Source organism: Bos mutus, chromosome 10 (genome assembly GCF_027580195.1).
Source record: "Bos mutus isolate GX-2022 chromosome 10, NWIPB_WYAK_1.1, whole genome shotgun sequence".
NCBI classification, from domain to species: domain Eukaryota; kingdom Metazoa; phylum Chordata; class Mammalia; order Artiodactyla; family Bovidae; genus Bos; species Bos mutus.
Genome location: NC_091626.1, coordinates 18151276 through 18170252, shown reverse-complemented (window position 1 = coordinate 18170252; position 18977 = coordinate 18151276). Strand labels below are relative to the sequence as shown.

Sequence of the window (18977 nt, the reverse complement as noted above, 5' to 3'; positions counted from 1 at the left end):
ACATGCATATGTAAGGTTGTTCAGATGAAACTATCACAACACTGTTCATCAGCTATACTCCAATATAAAATACAAAGCGTAGAAATTAAAAAAAGATTACAAAGTAAAAAACATTTTAAAAAGCTGAGAGATGGAGTTGTATGAATCGGCATGGTGGGTTCTACACTTTCTGCCTCCTGGGAGAGGTTTAAAGAGATGCCTGTTCGGATGTAATCCTTTAAAAAAAAAAAGAAATCCTGAAGAAGTGCGCATGCCTAGATACTTTATCTTAAGCTCTTCATCCAAAGTTGAGGACTCATGTAGGCCAGCAGGCTGAAGGCCCGTCTTTCTTGTCCTCTTAGGGGTCCAGCTACCCCCAAAGCCAAAGTCCCATAGACCAACTGGCCTCTAAGGGCCTGGCTCCTCTCCTTAGAGGTCTGTGTAGTGCGATGTGAGTAGACATGGAATAAAGCCTGAGAAAGCACAGACATGTTAACAAAGCTGATTTTAACACCAGTTTATTGTATTTTTACAATAATAAAAATAAATTAGTCATACACAAAAATAGTTGTCATTTTTGCTGAAGAGAAAGCAGACTATTTACTCATATAATTTGCCTTCTACCCTCCACCTCTTTAAGCAATAATTCACACCCAAGGGAGACATGGGGTTGTTGGAGTATTCTGTGGGTTTCACGTTCCTGGCTGTGGAGTTGACCACCCAGAGCCCGGCTCAGCAGTCACCAGCGGGGACCCTGGAGGTGTGGTCAGAGCAGTGAGTGCATCAGCTTTTGTATACCCCTCCTTGCCCCTGCCAGGGGACCCTGCCCCCTTACCAGCTCCAAGTCAGCCCCCTAAGCCACTTACTGCTGATGATTCTGAAGAATGAGGCAAGACAAAGAGAAGGGTTGAAAAAGACCCCCGTATTTCCTTCTCCAAATATTTGAGGGTGAGGAGAGGGCAGATTATATGAGCAAATATGATATTTAAGGTGGAAAGGTGGCAATCCAGACAGACCTGTTTCAGGTACAATCCCAGGGGTAAAAAGCCCCTGAATGAGTCAAAAAATAGAGTAATTTCTATTTGATCTTAAAACCCAAGGAACTTGGCTAATCAGTATACTTAAGTGTAACCATGAACTTAGAATAAGATGCCATGTGCAGCAACTTTCTGGGGAAGCTGGGTTAGTAGGATCAAATAATTTTACATAAATGTGGATCGAATATGTAAATAAATACCTATTAGGTCCCTTTAAAATTAACATATTCTAAATAATAGAACTATTTTGGTGTAGTGACTCATTCCGCGGGTCGAGTTCAGAATACACATTTCCTATAAACATCTTGTATTTACAAAGAACAAAATAATAAGTTATAACAAAGTATATCCTTCCGTCAAACTGAATGGTGGGGGTCTGGGGGTCAAGGCAGGTGGAAATCAAGTTTATGTAACAGAACGGCTTTCCTCTCGCTGAAGCAAAGGGCTCAACGTCTGGAAGACGCTGAGAAAGCCGTCTCGAGGGTCCCACCCCATAGGGTCACTTTTCCTCGGCACGACGGTTGTCTCCCACTGTCAGCCACTGAAGAAAAAGAACCAGGAGTGTGGTGCAGGGTGGAGAGAATGATGAAGCTCCAGCAAAGATGCAGGAAAGCAAAGTGAATTGAGACGGAGATGGTATATAGAGGATCCTCCCTGGTGGCTCAGACGGTAAAGCGTCTGTCTACAATGCAGGAGACCCGGGTTCGAGCCCTGGGTCGGGAAGATCCCCTGGAAGATCCTCTGGAGAAGGAAATGGCAATCCGCTCCAATACTGTTGCCTGGAAAATCCCATGGACACAGGAGCCTGGTAGGCTACAGTCTATGGGGTCGCAAAGAGTCGGACACGACTGAGAGACTTCACTTTCACCTCACTTTCTTGTCTAGTCGAGGCACTTCCTCCATCAAGGTGTGTGACCCCAGGCAGGGAACTAGCCATCAGGATGTTTGATTACTCACATTCTCAAAGCAGGACCAGATAGGGCAGCTCTGATCAATTGGCTAGTGGTTCTCTGAGGTCACATTCAGCTCTTGGGGGGAGTGCAACCCTGGGTTTAGAATGGTAGTCATGGCAACAGGAAGTACATGTGCTGTGTACTTGCCATCCCAGACCAGGTGAATCACTTGAAGCTGTTCTACTTACAGAGTCACCAAAGTCCAGACTGGAAGGAATCTTAAAAGTCCTATTGCCCCAGCTAGGTGCTCGGATCCCCCCACCCCCTTCAGCATCCATGACAGAGGGCCATTAAGACTCCTCCAGGAATGGGTCAGTCAGCAGTAGCTACCATGGAGCCCTCGACCTTCTGAAGGTGCTCATGCGCAGAAAGGAGGTTCTCCTGCAAGAGCTAAAATCTTCCTCCCTGCAACGTTCACCTCCTAGGAGGGCTCCCCTGGTGCTTCCCAAATCTCTCCTCATGAAGTCCTTGCACTGCTTCTCACAGTCTGCACCCCTCCGCAGTATCAGGCATGTTCATCTGAATGTTATATGTTATCAGTATTCTTCTTAAAGTTTACGGCAATCACAAATAGGGTTCACCAAATGTTTTCTCCTTATGCCTGAATGCTCTGTGGCTTTTTTTTGTTTTAGGGTTTTTTGTGTGTATTTTTTGGGGGGCAGTAGTTTCATCCCACTTTCTTGACCCGCATTGAGCTCAGCCAATTGAAACTCTTCCCTGCTCCCCACATTGTACTTCTTTAGTTTTGATTTTGTTTTGAAATCCAGAGGTGGGACTTTATGTTGGAAGGACCTGGGATGCTCACCCCCCACTTGGTGGAGAAAGCCCTTTTAGGCTGATGAACTCACTCATATGGCAGCCAGACCTCTGCTGTGTTGGGAAGCCTGGGTGGCTAGAAGGTTTTCCCTTCATTTAAGCTGAAATCAGCCTTTCCGCTCTTCTACCCATTGATCTTGCTCTGCCCTCCAGCATGTAAAGAAAGCCTCCTCCAAGGAATCCTCCAAAGGACTGGCTTGTTTAGGAAGATCATAGCGCAGCTGCAAAAAGGGTACCCTCCCCTGGGACGAGAAGCAAAGGCAAGTGATGAAACAGAGAGAGTGAGTACTGGCTAGGAACCAGCCATGTGCTTGGCCTCTCTGGTTGCTTTTGATCGGTGGGCACGGGAATCTGGGCCTCTGCCCTGTTGCTTATTGCACAAGTTATATAAGGATCAGGAGAGATGGGTGTGCTTTTGGAAAATGGTGACTGGGGCTTTCCAGAAAGAGAACTTATATTAAGGCCAAATAGAATTTCTGAAAGCCCAAGGGTAATGGGAGCATGATGGAGTGTGTCAGACTGAGCTGGTAATACTGCTTCCAAAAGCACATCATCATCAAATTAGCAGATTTTTGGGTTAAAGGGCTCGTGGGAGAAACTCATTTGCTATAAATTTCAAAGCAAACACTTGCTTTGAATGGGAAATAGGCCCAGGACCATAGTACTAAATAAGACAAATTTTCTTTATGCTTCCAATTTGTTCAGCCTGATTATTTTTCTTAGTGGGTATAAGAATGTATATATATATTTCCCCCCTTCTTTTTTTTTCACTGAGTTTTTTCAGATGGCTCATCTTCCATATGCACTGCATTCTCTTTCCAGCTTGAGGCCTTGGGAACTACAGAGTTATGTGAAGTGAATCAAGAAGGACCCTACTGCTGTGGCCATTGTGGAGGAGTTCACAGCCCCTTTTCCTAGGCTGATTGCATTAATAAAGATCTTAGTGTTCATACCTTGGAGGGGAGATATGGGTTGTGAGTCATGGGGCAAGGTGTGTGTGGGCGAGTGGGCAGGATGCAAAGAAAAATCCACAAATCAAAGCAGAAAGACCCAAGGGAGACTCTTTCCAATATAAACATAGGATTCTTACTGGGATAGGTTGGTTAGACTTTCCTCTGGGCGATGTGTGGTGAAGGCCCAGGAGAGATGGCTGAGGAAGAGGCAAGAGCCCAGGGGGCTATGGATCTGTGTGCGCTGGAAATCTGCTCTGGGTGACAAAAAAGTGACCTTGATGTAGGATTCCATGGGTGGTGTGTCCTACTGGGGAGAAGAATAGTAATTTAGGACGATGACCTTGCTACCCCGATGGCTTTCTTTTTTTTTTTTTTTTCTAATTTTAATAGATGGCTTTCTTATCTCATGGGCTAGTTCTATTAAGGATGGGGTTCAAGAACCCATGCAGAGTCCTGTCACCAGGACCTGTGATTTTTGGGGGAAGGGAAAAAAGAAACAGACTCCTGAAACATTTGAGTGCAGGGCCAGAGGAAAGAATTCAAAGGTCTGGGCTTTGTTTGCTGAATTGGAAACTTCTGAGCCTCTTGGTCTGAAAGGAAGCCACATTCTGCAGACCTAAGACTTCCGGCCAGGCCTCAGGGTGAGGGTTTTGTGGTCAGACCACAGGGGTTGGACTGACTACATGGACCAGCCCGTGACCTCATACCTGGCAGGTCAGTTACCTAAGCTGAGTCTCAGTTTTCTTGTCAGTAAAATAGGGACCATGATTCATTCCCTGCCTCTCATTCTGGGGCACCATGAGCCATAATGAGCTAATATCTCTGACTATACCTTCCAAACAATAAAGCACTAAACTGGCAAGAGATATTTGTGTCATAAGGCAGGAAAACAGCCTTTGAGCATGAAAATAGGCACAGCGGGGCTGAGGTAACAAAGGATTGCAGGCATCTTAGCAAGCCTTAGGGGGGCCCTGGGGTGGGGGTGCTGCCTCCTCTGACTCTTCCTGGGGCGCTGATATTGGAAAGGCCTGCAGTGCCAGGGACGAGGCAGCGCCCAGACAGGGCCCGGCTGCTGACTTAGAAAGTGCCAGGACGGAGTCAGCTGAGAGCTGAAGGCACTCCCCACCGCTTGGTCTGCAGAGAGTGCAGGGGCCAGGCTTCTGGAGGAGGGGTCATCAGTTCATGGTGATGCTCAAAGGACAACCGTGGCCTTGCTCTTGGGCACCGTGTGTACACTTTACGAAGGCAGGGTGCAGACTAACTTGACTGGCAGCTCCACAGGCCAGGGAGCCCCTGGTAGGGCAGCAGCCAGCCGGTCCCACTGCTCACAGACTCCCTGACCTGCCCACGGATGTGGACTGGGATGTTATCTGCTCCCTGGGAAACCCGAGTGCCTGTTGGCCACGCGCGTGCAGGAGGCACAGCAGGCGGTCTTGTAGTAGTTGTAGACGCAGAGCCTGGCCTGGACCACCACGTTGCAGTTGTAGTACCGGTCCTTGCAGTTTTCATCTGCAGCAGAGGAGAATGGAAAAGCCTTTGAGCACAAGCAGCAGCCTAGACTCAGGGAATGAGAAAGGGCAGAGGGTGTGGCTATCCATCCCAGTTCCACTGTTTACTACCGATGGAAGGTGTGAGTGTGGGCTGAGAGCAAGTTTATATATATATTTTTTCTTCTTTAAACAGGCAGCTGAAACCTGTCTACTCTGACCTTAAGGATGCTGGAACCAAATCTCTGAATGCATTGCCATTTTAATAAATTCCCATGCAAGTTTCTCTTTGCTTGCCATCTGTGCTATCAACAGCTACCTTAAATTATGAAATTTACACCTGAAGGATGCTGACCCCCTCTGAACTCCATGAATTTGCACACAGTCACAGTGAGACCTAGATGTATCTGGCATTTTGACACCAGAGAATTTGATGGAGATTAAGAAAGATGAATCTTTTACTGCAAGGTACGATTCCCTACTTACCAACTTCAGGGACACAGTCCTGAGGGTTACAAGATTCTTTTTCTTCTGGTTTCAACTGAGGGTCACAGAGATTACTTAGGGTCATGTCATCTGCCAGACAACGGACTTCCCGGACACGGAAGCCACCCTGACAGGTCTTGGAACACTGTGAGGGGAAAGGAAGAAAGTTAGACTTCTTGGCAGCCCATTCGCTCAGCACACTGAAGAAGGCAGATTTTGGAAATTTCTGACATCTATCAAAGGAGACAATATTAGAACAAACTCCCCTGCACCTACTAATCAGCCTCAATGGGCATCTACTCATGGCTAGCCACGTCCTGTCTGTACCCTCCAGGATGATGTCTCAAATTACTTTGAGGCAGATCTAGACATCATATCACTTCTTCTGTAATATTTCAGTTTGTAGCACTAAACAACCAAGCTTCTTAAAAAATTACCACAATACCATTATTACACCTAGAAATCGACAATAGTTTCTTCTCTTCAAACATATATTTCATTTTGCTTGTGAATCTCAATTTTATTTTAGATTTTCTTGCTTTATTTTGTAGTTTAAAAGTCCAGCTACAATTTTCAAACCCTGTTACTGACATGTCAACTTTCTAAAATATAGATTTTTGGGGGGTGTGGGGATCAGGGTCCACATCAGGTCTCTACATTGCAGTTGGTTGATAGGCCTTTTAAGCCATGGGTTCCCTCCCCTGTGTTTTTCCCCTTGTACTTGAGTGGTTGGAGGAATGGAATCACCTGTCCTGAAGAGTTTCCCACAGTTTAAGATTTTGCTGAGGGCATCCCCCGTGATACAGGCTGACATGTTCCTCTATCTTCCACATTTCCCACAGGTAGGATGTTGGCTCCAATCTATTCAACCTTATCAGCTGCAGGTTTGGGGTGTGTGTGTGTGTGTGTGTGTGTGTGTGATGAGACCACTTCATAGGGTGTGTTTAGTTGTCTCTCTTTGGAGGAGGTCAACACTCACTCAAAAGCAGATCCATTAGTTCATTTGGGGTTGAAAAATGGTGATAATATCCTAATACCACTTCTTCTTTTACAAGCTGAGAATCTAAAGCATTCCCACTCCTTCACTCATGTTTACTCTGGTTACCCAGTGGGATGGCTTGTTTAGGAAAGACAGAGCAAATGTTTGATTATTTTCCTTTATTTATCAGTTTTCAGAATAATGAGTTGGTTCCTCTAACATCCTACAATGGTGAATCCTCTAATTAGTTTTTTAATCATTGTAAACTTATTATACATGGATGGATTTAAATTTATTATAGATGGATGGATTTAAACTCATGGATGGGTTACAGATGGATGGATTTCATTCAATGCATGGCCATTATTATTTTTACTGATGCTCATTGATGCCCCACCAGTGGCTATCCAGGCCTCAGAGCTGGTTCTTGAGCTCTTTAGACATGAGCTCATCTTTAAGAACCTCCTTGCTGCCTGGTATAAAAAGTCATCCTGATTTAATTTATATCTATACATTCCCAGACCTGGAATCAGACATTTTTCTTTGGCTCCTTTTAGTGGAGAATGGTATTTTGGTGTCATTTTATTTATTTATTTTTTTGGTCTCACTGCTTGGCATGTGGGATCTTAGTTTCCCAACCAGGGATCAAACCCAGGCCTCCTTCACTGGAAGTGCAGCATCTTAACCACGAGACCACCAGGGCTGTCCCAGAGAGTGGCATTTTGAAACCATATTCCAGCTGATAGGCATGGCCTTTGCTACTGGGTTGGTCACTGTTTCCAGGATCTTTCAGTGGATAAAAGAGAGAAAATTTTTTTTAAGATAAATTAATTTGTGAGTTCACACTGATATTTCTAAGTCAAATTCAGGACAGCAGGATTTTCGCTTAAATCTCTTCTATTTTGTCTGTTATCTTCTTTCTCCTAAGCTGAGAATACTGTTTCTTAAGGCAACTGGGGATAACAGAGCTATAGCATCATATCTACTATTACATATATCATCAGAGTCCTGGGAAGTAGATTATTCATTTACTTTATCACCTGTTATACACCCAACCATCTCAGAACACAGGAAACAGCCATCACTAAAAATGTGATTATTGCAAACAATGTAAACTTTTTTCTGCAGTTCTTTTTGTCCTTAGGTATAGACAGTCAGATTACTGTGATTTAGAGGCACAGGCAAGAGAGTTGATGCCACCAACTGCATACATATTTAGGCTAATTTGTTCCATTCATTTTCCATTTTTAGGGATTTCTTTTTTAAAAGAATAATTTTGTTTTATAATTATATAAAATATTTACTTTATTCCAAATGCAAATTTATAAAACAAGGTGAATTTTAAAAATGTCTAGCTTCCATCACTGTCTTTGCTACTACAGTAACAATATATTTTATATTTGCTTCAGTTGACTTATTTATTTAAAAAATATTTATTTACTTATTTGGATGGTCTGGGTCTTAGTTGCGGCATGTGTAATCTTTATTGTGGAATTTGGGATCCTTTTTAGTTGTGATATATGGCATCTTTAGTTGCTGATCTTTAGTTGCGGGATCCTACTTTCCCAACCAGGAATCGAACCCAAGCCCCCTGCGTTGGGAGTGTGGAGTCTTAGCCATTGGACCACCAGGAGAGTCCCCACTTATTTATTTATTTTTAAATTTACATGCGGAAAAATTCATTTTCTGTGGCGCACAGTTCTGAGTTTTGACAAATTCAGAGAATCGTGTACCTCCCTCTGCAAACAAGACAGAACTTTGATCACACAGAACAAATTCCTTTGTGTTGTCCCTTTGTAGTGAGATTTGTCCCACCCCATCCTCTGGCATCACTGGTCTGGTCTCTGTTCTGATAGTTTTTCCTTTTGAAGAATATTACATAGACAGTATTATACACTCTGTAGCTTTGTGGGGGGAGAAGGAAATGGCAACCCACTCCAGTGTTCTTGCCTGGAGAATCCCAGGGACGGTGGAGCCTGGTGGGCTGCCATCTATGGGGTCGCACAGAGTCGGACACGACTGAAGCGACTTAGCAGCAGCAGCAGCAGCGGCTTTGTGGGGGAAGGGGAGTCTTTCTTCCATTTAGCAGAATGCATTTGAAGTTCTTCCATGTCATAGGCAGTATCAGTTCTTTGGTTCCTGTTGCTGAGTGGCACCCCATTGTTTGGACAAACCTCTGTTCATTCATTTACCTGTTAAGGGACATCAGGGCTATTCCCTTCAGATGTCTTAGGAGTTTGTGGCCTTTGATGTGGCCTGGTGAGTTTGGTCCTTTCTAGACTCTCCAAACCAAATGGCAGAAGAAAATAGTGGTCTGCTCTTACTTTCTCAAGGACCATGGCCAACACAAACCTAATCCTAAGAAGCAAATTTCTTGGCCAAGTTGGACCCAGAATCAGTCTTTGCAAACAAGATCCCAGCTGATTCTTAGGCCCGTGAAAATTTGAGAGTCACCATTTTATGGCCTCCATAGTTTGGAAGTCAAGCTCATCCCAGCCTCAGGCTCCCTCCTCCCCACCAAGCAGGCTGAATTCAGGGCACCCCGGCTGTGACCAAGGACAGCAGATTGTGCAGGGAATCTGGGCTGAGCCCAGTGCCTGGCACCCAGTAGATGGGCCAGCCATGAGGGGTAGGGGGAAGCAGATGAGAGCACCAAGACTTACCATGCTCCATTCTGTGTGAAACCATTTGGCCCCGCAGGGCTTGAGGTGGCAGGGTTGCTGGCTGGGGGGTTTCTCCAGAAAGGAACATTCATAGGGATCCAGCACTTCAAATGTGTCTGTGTTCTTCCTAACACAGATCACCTCCCTCTGCTGGGTCCCGCTCCCACACTCGACGGAGCACTAGAGGAGGCGGCAGAGAAAGACAGGTGTCACGTGATAGGAAGGGGATGGGAAATACCATCCATCGAGGAAGGTTTACCAGAACTTTCCATCATTGCTTCAGGGAGGTCCCAGTTTTCCTGACAGCTCTGTTTCTGGCATGGAGAGCATCTGCCCTGAACTCTCACGTCTCAAGGATGCTGGTGGCTGAGATCCTGATGCCCTCAGTAATATGGGAGTGAAATCAGGTTTCCCATAGGTTATCCCGCAGAGCATGCCATCCAGTCATTTGGTTTTGTCTGGTAGACTGTGACACCTCTCATTGTAAAACAATGAACTAACATTTAGCTTATCTGCTGGCCTTTGGCGGGGTACAGCTGGGAATGAATGCTTTTCCCAGAGTCTGCATGTATGTGGGTGAAGTGCTACATTAAAATTCTTTGGGATACACAAAACTAATAAGAAGACCACAGACTTGGAACAATGTCCCTTATGATCAGCCCTCCCCTCCCAACAGGCAGCCAGCAGAAAGATCTGCCCACAGAATCCAACTCCCTGGCTCCTTACTTGGAGCCAAAGCTCACTGAGGTTGTGATTGCAAAGAGTCTAGTCAGATAATTACATGTCTTGCTTCATTGCATTAGGTTATGGAAATATGATGCATGTAACTGCCCATTACTTATTTTAGTTAGTATCTATTACTTTGCAAAATGTTTTCTGTTCATGTTTGGTGTACTCTTATTACCTTTTGATTGAAAAAATTTTATAAGCTGTGATCTATATACTTTTAAAGACTTTAAAGAAGCTATTGCCTTTATGAAAAGCCTGTAAAAATGTCTACAGCTGCAACTCTTAATATTAGCCTTGCTTCTGTATGCAGGCACATGGTGAAATAAAAAGGACGGTGGGGGGGGAACCCATGTCACCACACAGCAAAAAAAAGCCCCTCAAACCCAAGCTAACAGACTACAGATTAGTCACACAGCCCATGATAAACATCTCCATCAGCAGTTTCCACTTTGAGCCTGTTTTCTGCCATCTTCACAGGTATACAGAAAACTACAAGGCTTCTTAGTTTTGGAGCTATCTGTTCAGATGTTAGAGAATAAATGTGACCCAGACACAGGGGCAGACAAGAGGCCTGCTCCTAATGGCTAAAGACTGTGAAAGACCCTCCCACCCCCCAAGAACTAAGACAATCTAAGCGTGAAGCAGGGCTTCTCAGGTGGCTCAGTGGTAAAGAACCCGCGTGCCAATTCAGGAGACATGGGTGCTATCCCTGGGTCAGGAAGATCCCCTAGAGAAGGGAATGGCAACCCATTCCAGTATTATTGCCTGGAGCATCCCATAGACAGAGGAGCCTGGTGTTCTACAGTCCATGGGGTCTCAAACAGCTAGACACAGCTGAGCAGGCATGCACACACAGGATGAAGTAAACCCAGAATTGACAGGGAAGGAAGAAAGAAATCATCTGGCATGAGTAATAGACTGGTGGAATATCTTATGAATAAGAGTTGGGCTACTCCATTTCCAGAGTAGGAAAAGGTCCCTAAACCTGAGAAGCCTCATTCTCTTGGGACAGGTCCTCTACAAGCCTCAGTAGGACCACTGCTAGCACCTGTGCTCACACCTTCCAAGGGAGTCTTTTCCCCAAAGTCCGCAGTAAAACTCCCAGGGAAGGACTCGGTGTGACTCAGCTTGAGTCACATGTCCAATCTGGACCAACCACTGTGACCAGGCCAGTGGGGCATTTGAGGCCAACTCTCTTTCAAACCATGGGTCTGGAAGGAATATTTCCTTTTATATATTGAAGTCAATTAATGTTTAAGACTTACTTTCAATAACTAAGCATGCTCTATTTCATTTTCTTTGGGGATAATATCCAATTCCCAGGGCAGGGAGGTGTCAGCAGGCTCTGACAGTCTTATAAATTCAGGAACAAAACCTGGTCTGCAATCAATCAGGTCCTGACTCTTTGGATGACAGGGTGATACATTCCATGTTTCTAATCTTAGCAGAAATAAATGCTGCCTTCACCAGGATTCATGTGATTCTCATTCTCTGAGTGCTTGCACCCACGCTCAGTCACGTCCAGCTTTTTTGTGACTCCTTGGACCATAGCCCACCAGGCTCCTCTGTCCATGGAATTCTCCAGGCAAGAATACTGGAGCGGGTTGCCATTTTCTTCTCCAGAGGATCTTCCTGACCCAGGGATTTAACCTGCATCTCTTGCATCTCCTACCTTGGCAAGGGGGTCTTTATCACCTGAGCCACTGGGGAAGCCTGTTCTCTGAGTAGGTCTAGAGTTAATAGGAGGCCCATAAATGAAAAAGAACTGAATCCTGCTCCCCTCTCTTCTTCCTCAGACACTGGTGGACACGTGAGTTGAATTGCACTGGTTATCTGCTCTGTGTGAAGGCTGTCATGGTCTGATACTACAGTTTCACACAGGATTCTTCCCATTGTCTCAGTTTCCATAGATTGCTCTTGTTCAGTCGCTGTCATGTCCAACTCTCTGTGACCCCATGGACTGCAGCCTGCCAAGCTTCCCTGTCCTCCACTATTCTCCCAGAGTTTCCACAGATACTTGGTGTAATTAGTGTCCCATACACCGTTCACTTCTGAATTATCTTTGGGGTTTAGATCCTAGATATTTTGCTACCAACAATGAGATAGAAACATTGGCAGAAAAAATAACAAACATGGAGAAGAGGAAACGAATATTTATTAAGTACTCCCCATGTCCCAAGCAACAACCCTTTTATCTAGAGTGTCTCATGAAAACCCAATAGCAACTCTAAAAAGGTGGTATTATTATTCTCCTATCTGGATGAGGAACCAGGCTCAGAAAGGTTAAATTACCCACCCCAAGTCAGAGAACTAAGGAGACAGAGAGCTGGGATCAGTTATCAAGTATGCCTAACTCTGATACCGACTTGGGTAGCATTGGTAGTACTTGAATTCTTTCTTTTCTGAATTTGTTAATATTCTACAGTTTGTATTATAAAAACATTACAGGGAATTTGAGGAGAAAACATTTGCTCATGTTGTTTATATAAAAAGCTATACTTTGAAGCAGTTAAGATAGGGTTCACATACTTTAACATAGTCTGGTTTTCACTTGCCATTATTTGTACTTTCCACATCTTTTAATTATCATTGTTATTGTTACATAATACCTTAATGAGTTATGATATGCCATAATATCCCTAATTGCCCTGTTGTCACGAACATCTCTGTTGAAAACCCCTTTTTTTCCTCCTGTTAATTATTTCCTTAAAATGAATACTCAGGAGTGGGGTGACTGGGTTAAAGCAAATGAACATTTTTATGGTTCTTGACTTTTATTGCCAGATTGCTTTCCAAAGGGGCTGTATCAATTTACAAGGACAAGGCAGTCCATTTTTTTCAGGGTCTGTTTTTAAAGCTACTTAAAAGAAATAAAATTCTATATGGAGCCGGAGGTCCAGAGAATGTATAAATCATGATCATCAGCCAAAATTCTTTGGAGAACAAGCCAGCCCTGGGAGCCAAATCCTAGATGGTCTGAGAATTCAAAATACTGATGGTCATCATAACAGGGCAAAGAGGGAATGATTGTAGGGGGCTCATGTGCAATTTTGGAACTCTAAGGAAAAATTAATTGATCAGTTAAGTTACTTTATTGAGGTATTTGGTGTTCTTGGTTCTTCATAATGAACAAACATAACCTTCTGTTTCTGCTTCTTTCCCCCAGCTTTACTGAGACGTAACTGGCAAATAAAATTGTAATATATTAAAAGTATGCCCATGATGATATAGTATTCATATACATTGTGAAATTGTCCTTACAATCAAGTTAACGCATCCATCACCTCACATATTTACCTTTTTTACATGCATATGTGAGAACACTTAAGTTCTACTCTCTTAGTAAATTTTGATGACACAGTGCAGTATTATCTACTGCAGTACAGACACCATGTTTCACACTAGACCGCTCCCCGCGCCAGAACTTGTTCGTCTTATAACTGAAAATCTGAACTCTTTTACCAATCTCTTCCTAGTCCCCTCACCCCCAGCTCCCATCATTCTACTGTTTGTCTCTTTTCAAAAATTCTGTATTTATTGTTTTTGGCTGCGCTGTGTCTCTGTTGGGGCACGAGGGCTGTCTAGTTGTGGCACATGGGCTTAACTGCTCCAGGGCATGCGGGATTCTAGGTCCTCGTCAGGGACTGAATCTGCATATCTTGCACTGGAAGGCAGATTCTTAACCACTGGACAACCAGGGAAATCCCTCTATTCTCTTCCTCTGAATTTAACTTTTTTTCAGATTCCACTACTTGTGGCACCACTGCAGTATCAGCGGTGTGTGTGGTTTACTTCACTTAGCATAACGCCCTCCAAGTCCATCCAGGTTGTTGCAAGCAGCAGGATTTCCTTCTTATTTTAAAGGCCGAATAATATTCCATTATAAACAAATACCACATATTCTTTACCCATTCATCTGTTGACAGACTCAGGTAATTTCCATGCTTTGGTTACTGTGAATAATGCTGTTACCGACATGGTAGGGGATGCAAGTATCTCTCCCAGATAATAATTTTCTTTTCTTTGGGTATACATCCAGAGGTGGGATTGCTGGATCATATCCATTTCTGCTTTTGACTTTCAAGTACAGGCCAAACTGACTTTATTAACAACAGCAATACAATAAGAGCAGTAGAAGCTACAATTTATTGTGTAATTGTACATTAGGCACTGCATCCCATACTTGGTAAACATCTCTTCGCTTCTTCTAAAAATAACCTCATAGGTGCTGGCACAATCAGCATTGTATAGATAAGGAAACCATGCTGGACCATAGGCTTCCTGAGGGCAGGGATATTTGTTTTGCTCAATGATGTAGCCCAAGGGTTTAGAAGAGCACATAGTAGGTGCTCAATAAGCACTGTTGACCGAATGAGGCTCCAAAGGCATAAGGAACTTCTCTAGGGTCATGGGTAGCACAGCTGAGATTCCAATTTAGCATCCCTGGGAGACACCAAGCCCTGTTTCCTGACCCCTCTGCTATGCTGCTTCTCACCAGGGACAGAGACACATCGGTTCTGGCCACTCACCTGACTCCAGCTCCCTGCAAACCACTCCACCTTGCCCGTGCAGGGCCCGTTGTCACACGGGGTAGCCTCCGCTGGCCGGTTGCTCCCGCAGCCCTCCAGGGGCAGGCTGCTGACGTGGTTGGTCATGCACACCACGGAGCGCGTCCGCACTCCAGCCCCGCACTCCGCCGAGCACTGTGAGACAGGACAGGCACGTTAGAGAGGAGGCCTCCCCACAGGTTCTGAAGTCACTCTCAGAGGAGGTGAAGGAGGTCAGAACCCCCCGTTTCCCTCCCAACTCTTTCCCTTGGAAACCGCTGACCCTTGTCATTCAGTCTCCTCCATTATGGGACATCAGTATGGCACCCAGTCCAGGTTTCCCGGGACAGTCTTCACTCCAAATATCCTGTCCCACGGCTGTGACTAATACAGTTACACTTGTCAGACTACCTGTTCTACCTGTTTCGGCTTTCAAGTTCAAAAATGCAGTTAGTCCCCTATATATAAAGGAGTTCCTTTCCAAGTGTATGTGTTAGTAGCTAAGTTGTGTCTGACTCTTTTTGACCCTATGGACTGTAGCCTGCCAGGCTCCTCTGTCCATGAGATTTTCCAGGTAAGAATATTGGAGTGGGTTGCTATTTCCTCCTCCAGGGGATCTTCCTGACCCAGGGATCAAACCTGTGTTTTTCCAAGTCTCCCTCATTGCAGGCAGATTCTTTTACCACTGAGTCACCCAATTTGTTCATAAGTCCAACAAACTTAGCCTAGGTACCCAACTAACACAATCAGCTATATAGCACTGTACTGTAATAGGTTTATAATACTTTCACACAAATAATACAAAAAAACCAAACACATACAAAAGAAAATATTTTAATCTCACAGTACAGGCCCTTGAAAAGTACAATACAGTGCCAGCTACATCACCGCTGCTTTTATGCTTGCTTCTGGACATCCTGGGCTTGAAATAAAGATACCTCACTGCATATGGCGCTGTACAGTGGAGTACACAAAAGCAGGACCATTTGACAACGTATGACAGACACGTGAACTAACTTACGCGACTGAACATGTGCACGCACGTTTGCATCTTTGAAAGCTCGAAACTTGAAGGTTCCTATGTAAGGGACTTACTGTATAGTCAGCAGCAGAAGGAGAGCACGAGAATTTGGGCACATGCTTGCCTGCTAGTAGCTGAGTCTGGCCTGGTCTGGGACAGGAGGGTAGAAGTCTCTCACAGGACACTGCTGCCTGATACTAAGGCAGGTGTTTCCATCCCTCAAAGGCCACAGCTAGAGGAGAACTGGGAGGCAGACCGAAATAAAGGGAGAGCTTGGTCTGGGAACCAGGCACGTCAGTGTGTGTCACATCCCTATTATCTGTGTGGCTGGGGCTTCCCTGGTGGCTCAGATGGTACAGAATCCACCTGCAATGCAGGAGACCTGAGTCTGATCCCTGGGTCAGGAAGATCCCCTGGAGAAGGGAATGGCAACCCACTCCAGTATTCTTGCCTAGAGAATGCCATGGACAGAGGAGCCTGGTGGGCTACAGTCCATGGAGTCGCAAAGAGTCGTCGGACATGAGTGAGTGACTAAGCATGCACACACATGTCTGTGTGTCTGGGGGCCCATGACCCAGTCCCTTATATCTTTTCCATTATTACCTGGATGGCTGGACACATTCCTGGCAGGAGGACTCTGGTTCTGCACTGTAACCAGGTTTCCAGGGGTTTGTAGGCACATTACAGGGTGGAAGCACCCTGAGGGATTCTTCTAAGGGAAATGGTGCAGACTTGCCTAACTGATAGGGAGGGACTAAGAGGCAGCCACTCATACCTCCATCCTGGTTAAACTTCCACAGTCTTCTGAAGAATTCAGAAACCCAGACACTGCTCATCTGATGAGCAGTTCAACTGCCTTGGTCAGAATACTCCTATTGCCCGTCAATCAACAGCTTCCATAAGAGTAGGCAGGCAAAACCATCATCTTCTCCCTCTCCCTCTCCTACCTTAGGCATATCTTTTAATTGTGCTTAGTATTTTTTCCTAAACTTTTTTTTTTGTGGTAAAATACACATAACATAAATTTTACCATTTTAATAGTTTTTAAGAGTACAAATCAGGCATTAAGTATATCCACAATGTTGTGCAACCATTACTGCCAGCCCTGTCTCTTCTAGGGCTTCCCTGTGGCTCAGCTGGTAAAGAATCCGCTTGCAATGCAGGAGACCTGGGTTCGATCCCTGGGTTGGGAAGATCCCCTGGAGAAGGGAACGGCTACCCACTCCAGAATTCTGGCCTGGAGAATTCCATGGACTGTATAGTCCATGGGGTCACAAAGAGTCAGACAGGACTGAACGACTTTTATTTAACTTTCTCTCTTCTAACATAAATCTTATTTTTGTCTCTGATAGATGAACTCATAATGTTTTCCCTTGTACACAGGTAACTGGTGGGATAATGATGAACTATATACACCTTTTAGCTCATCCTTGACACCTGACACCAGGGACCCCCAAGGTGGCCTGGCTACTGGGAAGAGGAATACTGGGGACGATTCTGAGTTTGTAAGAAGCAGGGAAGGGGCCTGTCATTTGCTGAGTGCCTGTTCTATGCCAGACGTTTCCAAGATGTAAGAAAGGTATGATGCATTTATGTACTTTATTTAGAACTTCATTATTTAATATTCATGTGATGTGCTAAGGAGAATTAAGTGAGTTCTTTCACACCCATGTCTTGATCTCTGAGGCCCTTAGTCTTTATAGGAGCATAGGAAGCCTATGATAGTTCATCTCTAGGCCTCTCCCCAAAAGTCAGAAATCACCCTTGGGATTTCCAACTCGAGATTCATGTCTGTGTGGTTTGGGGCACCTCCTGGTGCACACTGCTGCCCATCAGCCCCGCCTGCCCGCCTTCCCTCCCGCTCACCCGCTCGCTCCACTCGGTCAGGAACCAGCTTTTGGCACAGGGCCCCATGTCGCAGTTCTCAATGTCATTGGGCCGGAGCTTCATGTTGCATTCCTCGTCGTCGACCACGTCCCCGATGTTGCTCACACACTTCACGTCCCGGGTCCTCTGTCCCACTCCACAAGGCACCGAACACTAAAACGCAGCAAGTGCACGTCAGCGCAGTGGGCAGTGCTGAGTCCGAGGGCCCCCTCCCATCAGGGCACCCTCGTCCTCCTAACCCACCACCTGAGCAGAGGGCAGGGTAAGGAACAACTCTTGGGTTGCTGTGTACCCAGCCATGCGATGCTACCTGGGGAGGATCCCAGGCTTCCTTTGATCTTTTGGGCCTCAGTTCTGTCATCTGTGAAATGGGAGAGCAGGATGGCAAGGAGGAGTTGACTCTAGCAGTCACTGGTCTTCACTCCACCATGACACAGGAGAGAGGAAACCTGTGTGCACACGGCTCCCATGGGTCACCCTGATGGAAAGTCAGCCCTTAAGTCTACCTGGCAACCAGCACTTCCTATGCTTTGCAGAAAAGTCCTTCCAGAAAAGTGCAGGAAGCGTCCTCCTGGAGAGTCCAGGGTTCTCCCACATCAGGTCTGGGAGGGGGGAGGCGGCAGGGCAGCCGCAGGTCTTGCACGGGGAGCTCCAGAGCAGGCCGCCCCACCCGCGTACCGAGGTCCAGTCCGTCCGGATCTGCCACTCGCTGCAGATCTTGAGCTGGCAGGTGCTGGTGGTCTCGGGCTTCTCCAGGTGCTGGCAGCGGTAGGGCTGCACCGTCAGGCTGCGGTTGGCATACACCTGGCGACACAGAACCTGGCGGTGCTGCATGCCCAGGCCGCAGGTTTTGCTGCACTCGGACCACTCCCCGATGTCCCAGCTAGCGCAGGGAGGAGAGAGCGAGAAGGACCATCACTTCAGTCAACAGGAAGAGAGCATCTCACACGGAAGCTGGCCGAGCCAATGCACACAGAAGCATCATTGGTTACGGGTGACCCCCAGCCTAAAGTGCAGCGCCTGGCAGCCTGCCTCCACCCACAGGCCTCCGTAAAGGATGGGACTCTGTTCCATAACCTATTCATCAGTGATTAAGACCCAAGAAGGGACTAGTGATTCTTTTTTTTTAATCTAGTCACCAAAATAACTCAAAGGTGAGTTTTATCACCCTGTAGTACATTAACCCACTTTGAGACTAACTTAGTAATCTTATTCCAACCTTCGTTATTCTTCATTAACTATTTACACCTCAGTGTCACATATTCTCCTCTGTCATCCTGCCTTGTCACTTACTTAAATAAGACATTAGCACATGTCCATTGTGTCTTTGGGTCAGAAGTATGTTCTTATTAGTTTGAGAATTATGTTTTAGCCCCATTTCAGGGCTTTCCCCCCTTGTTCTTCTAAATTGTTTTTTTGTTTTTGTTTTTTTTTTTGGAT

At 45.5% G+C, this 18977-nt stretch overlaps 1 protein-coding gene across 1 annotated transcript in view; it reads right to left on the bottom strand.

Moving 5' to 3' along the window:
* Window positions 1-483: 483 nt before the first annotated feature.
* THSD4 (thrombospondin type 1 domain containing 4) overlaps window positions 484-18977 on the bottom strand; it is a 447625-nt gene continuing 429131 nt past the window's right edge. The window contains exons 9-14 of the mRNA XM_070378485.1: window positions 18216-18420; window positions 17517-17690; window positions 14612-14785; window positions 9354-9533; window positions 5712-5856; window positions 484-5247 (exon numbers count right to left, since the gene is read on the bottom strand). Coding sequence (XP_070234586.1) covers window positions 5105-5247; window positions 5712-5856; window positions 9354-9533; window positions 14612-14785; window positions 17517-17690; window positions 18216-18420 — 1021 coding nt within the window. The 3' untranslated portion in view covers window positions 484-5104. The remainder of the gene's footprint in view (window positions 5248-5711; window positions 5857-9353; window positions 9534-14611; window positions 14786-17516; window positions 17691-18215; window positions 18421-18977) is intronic.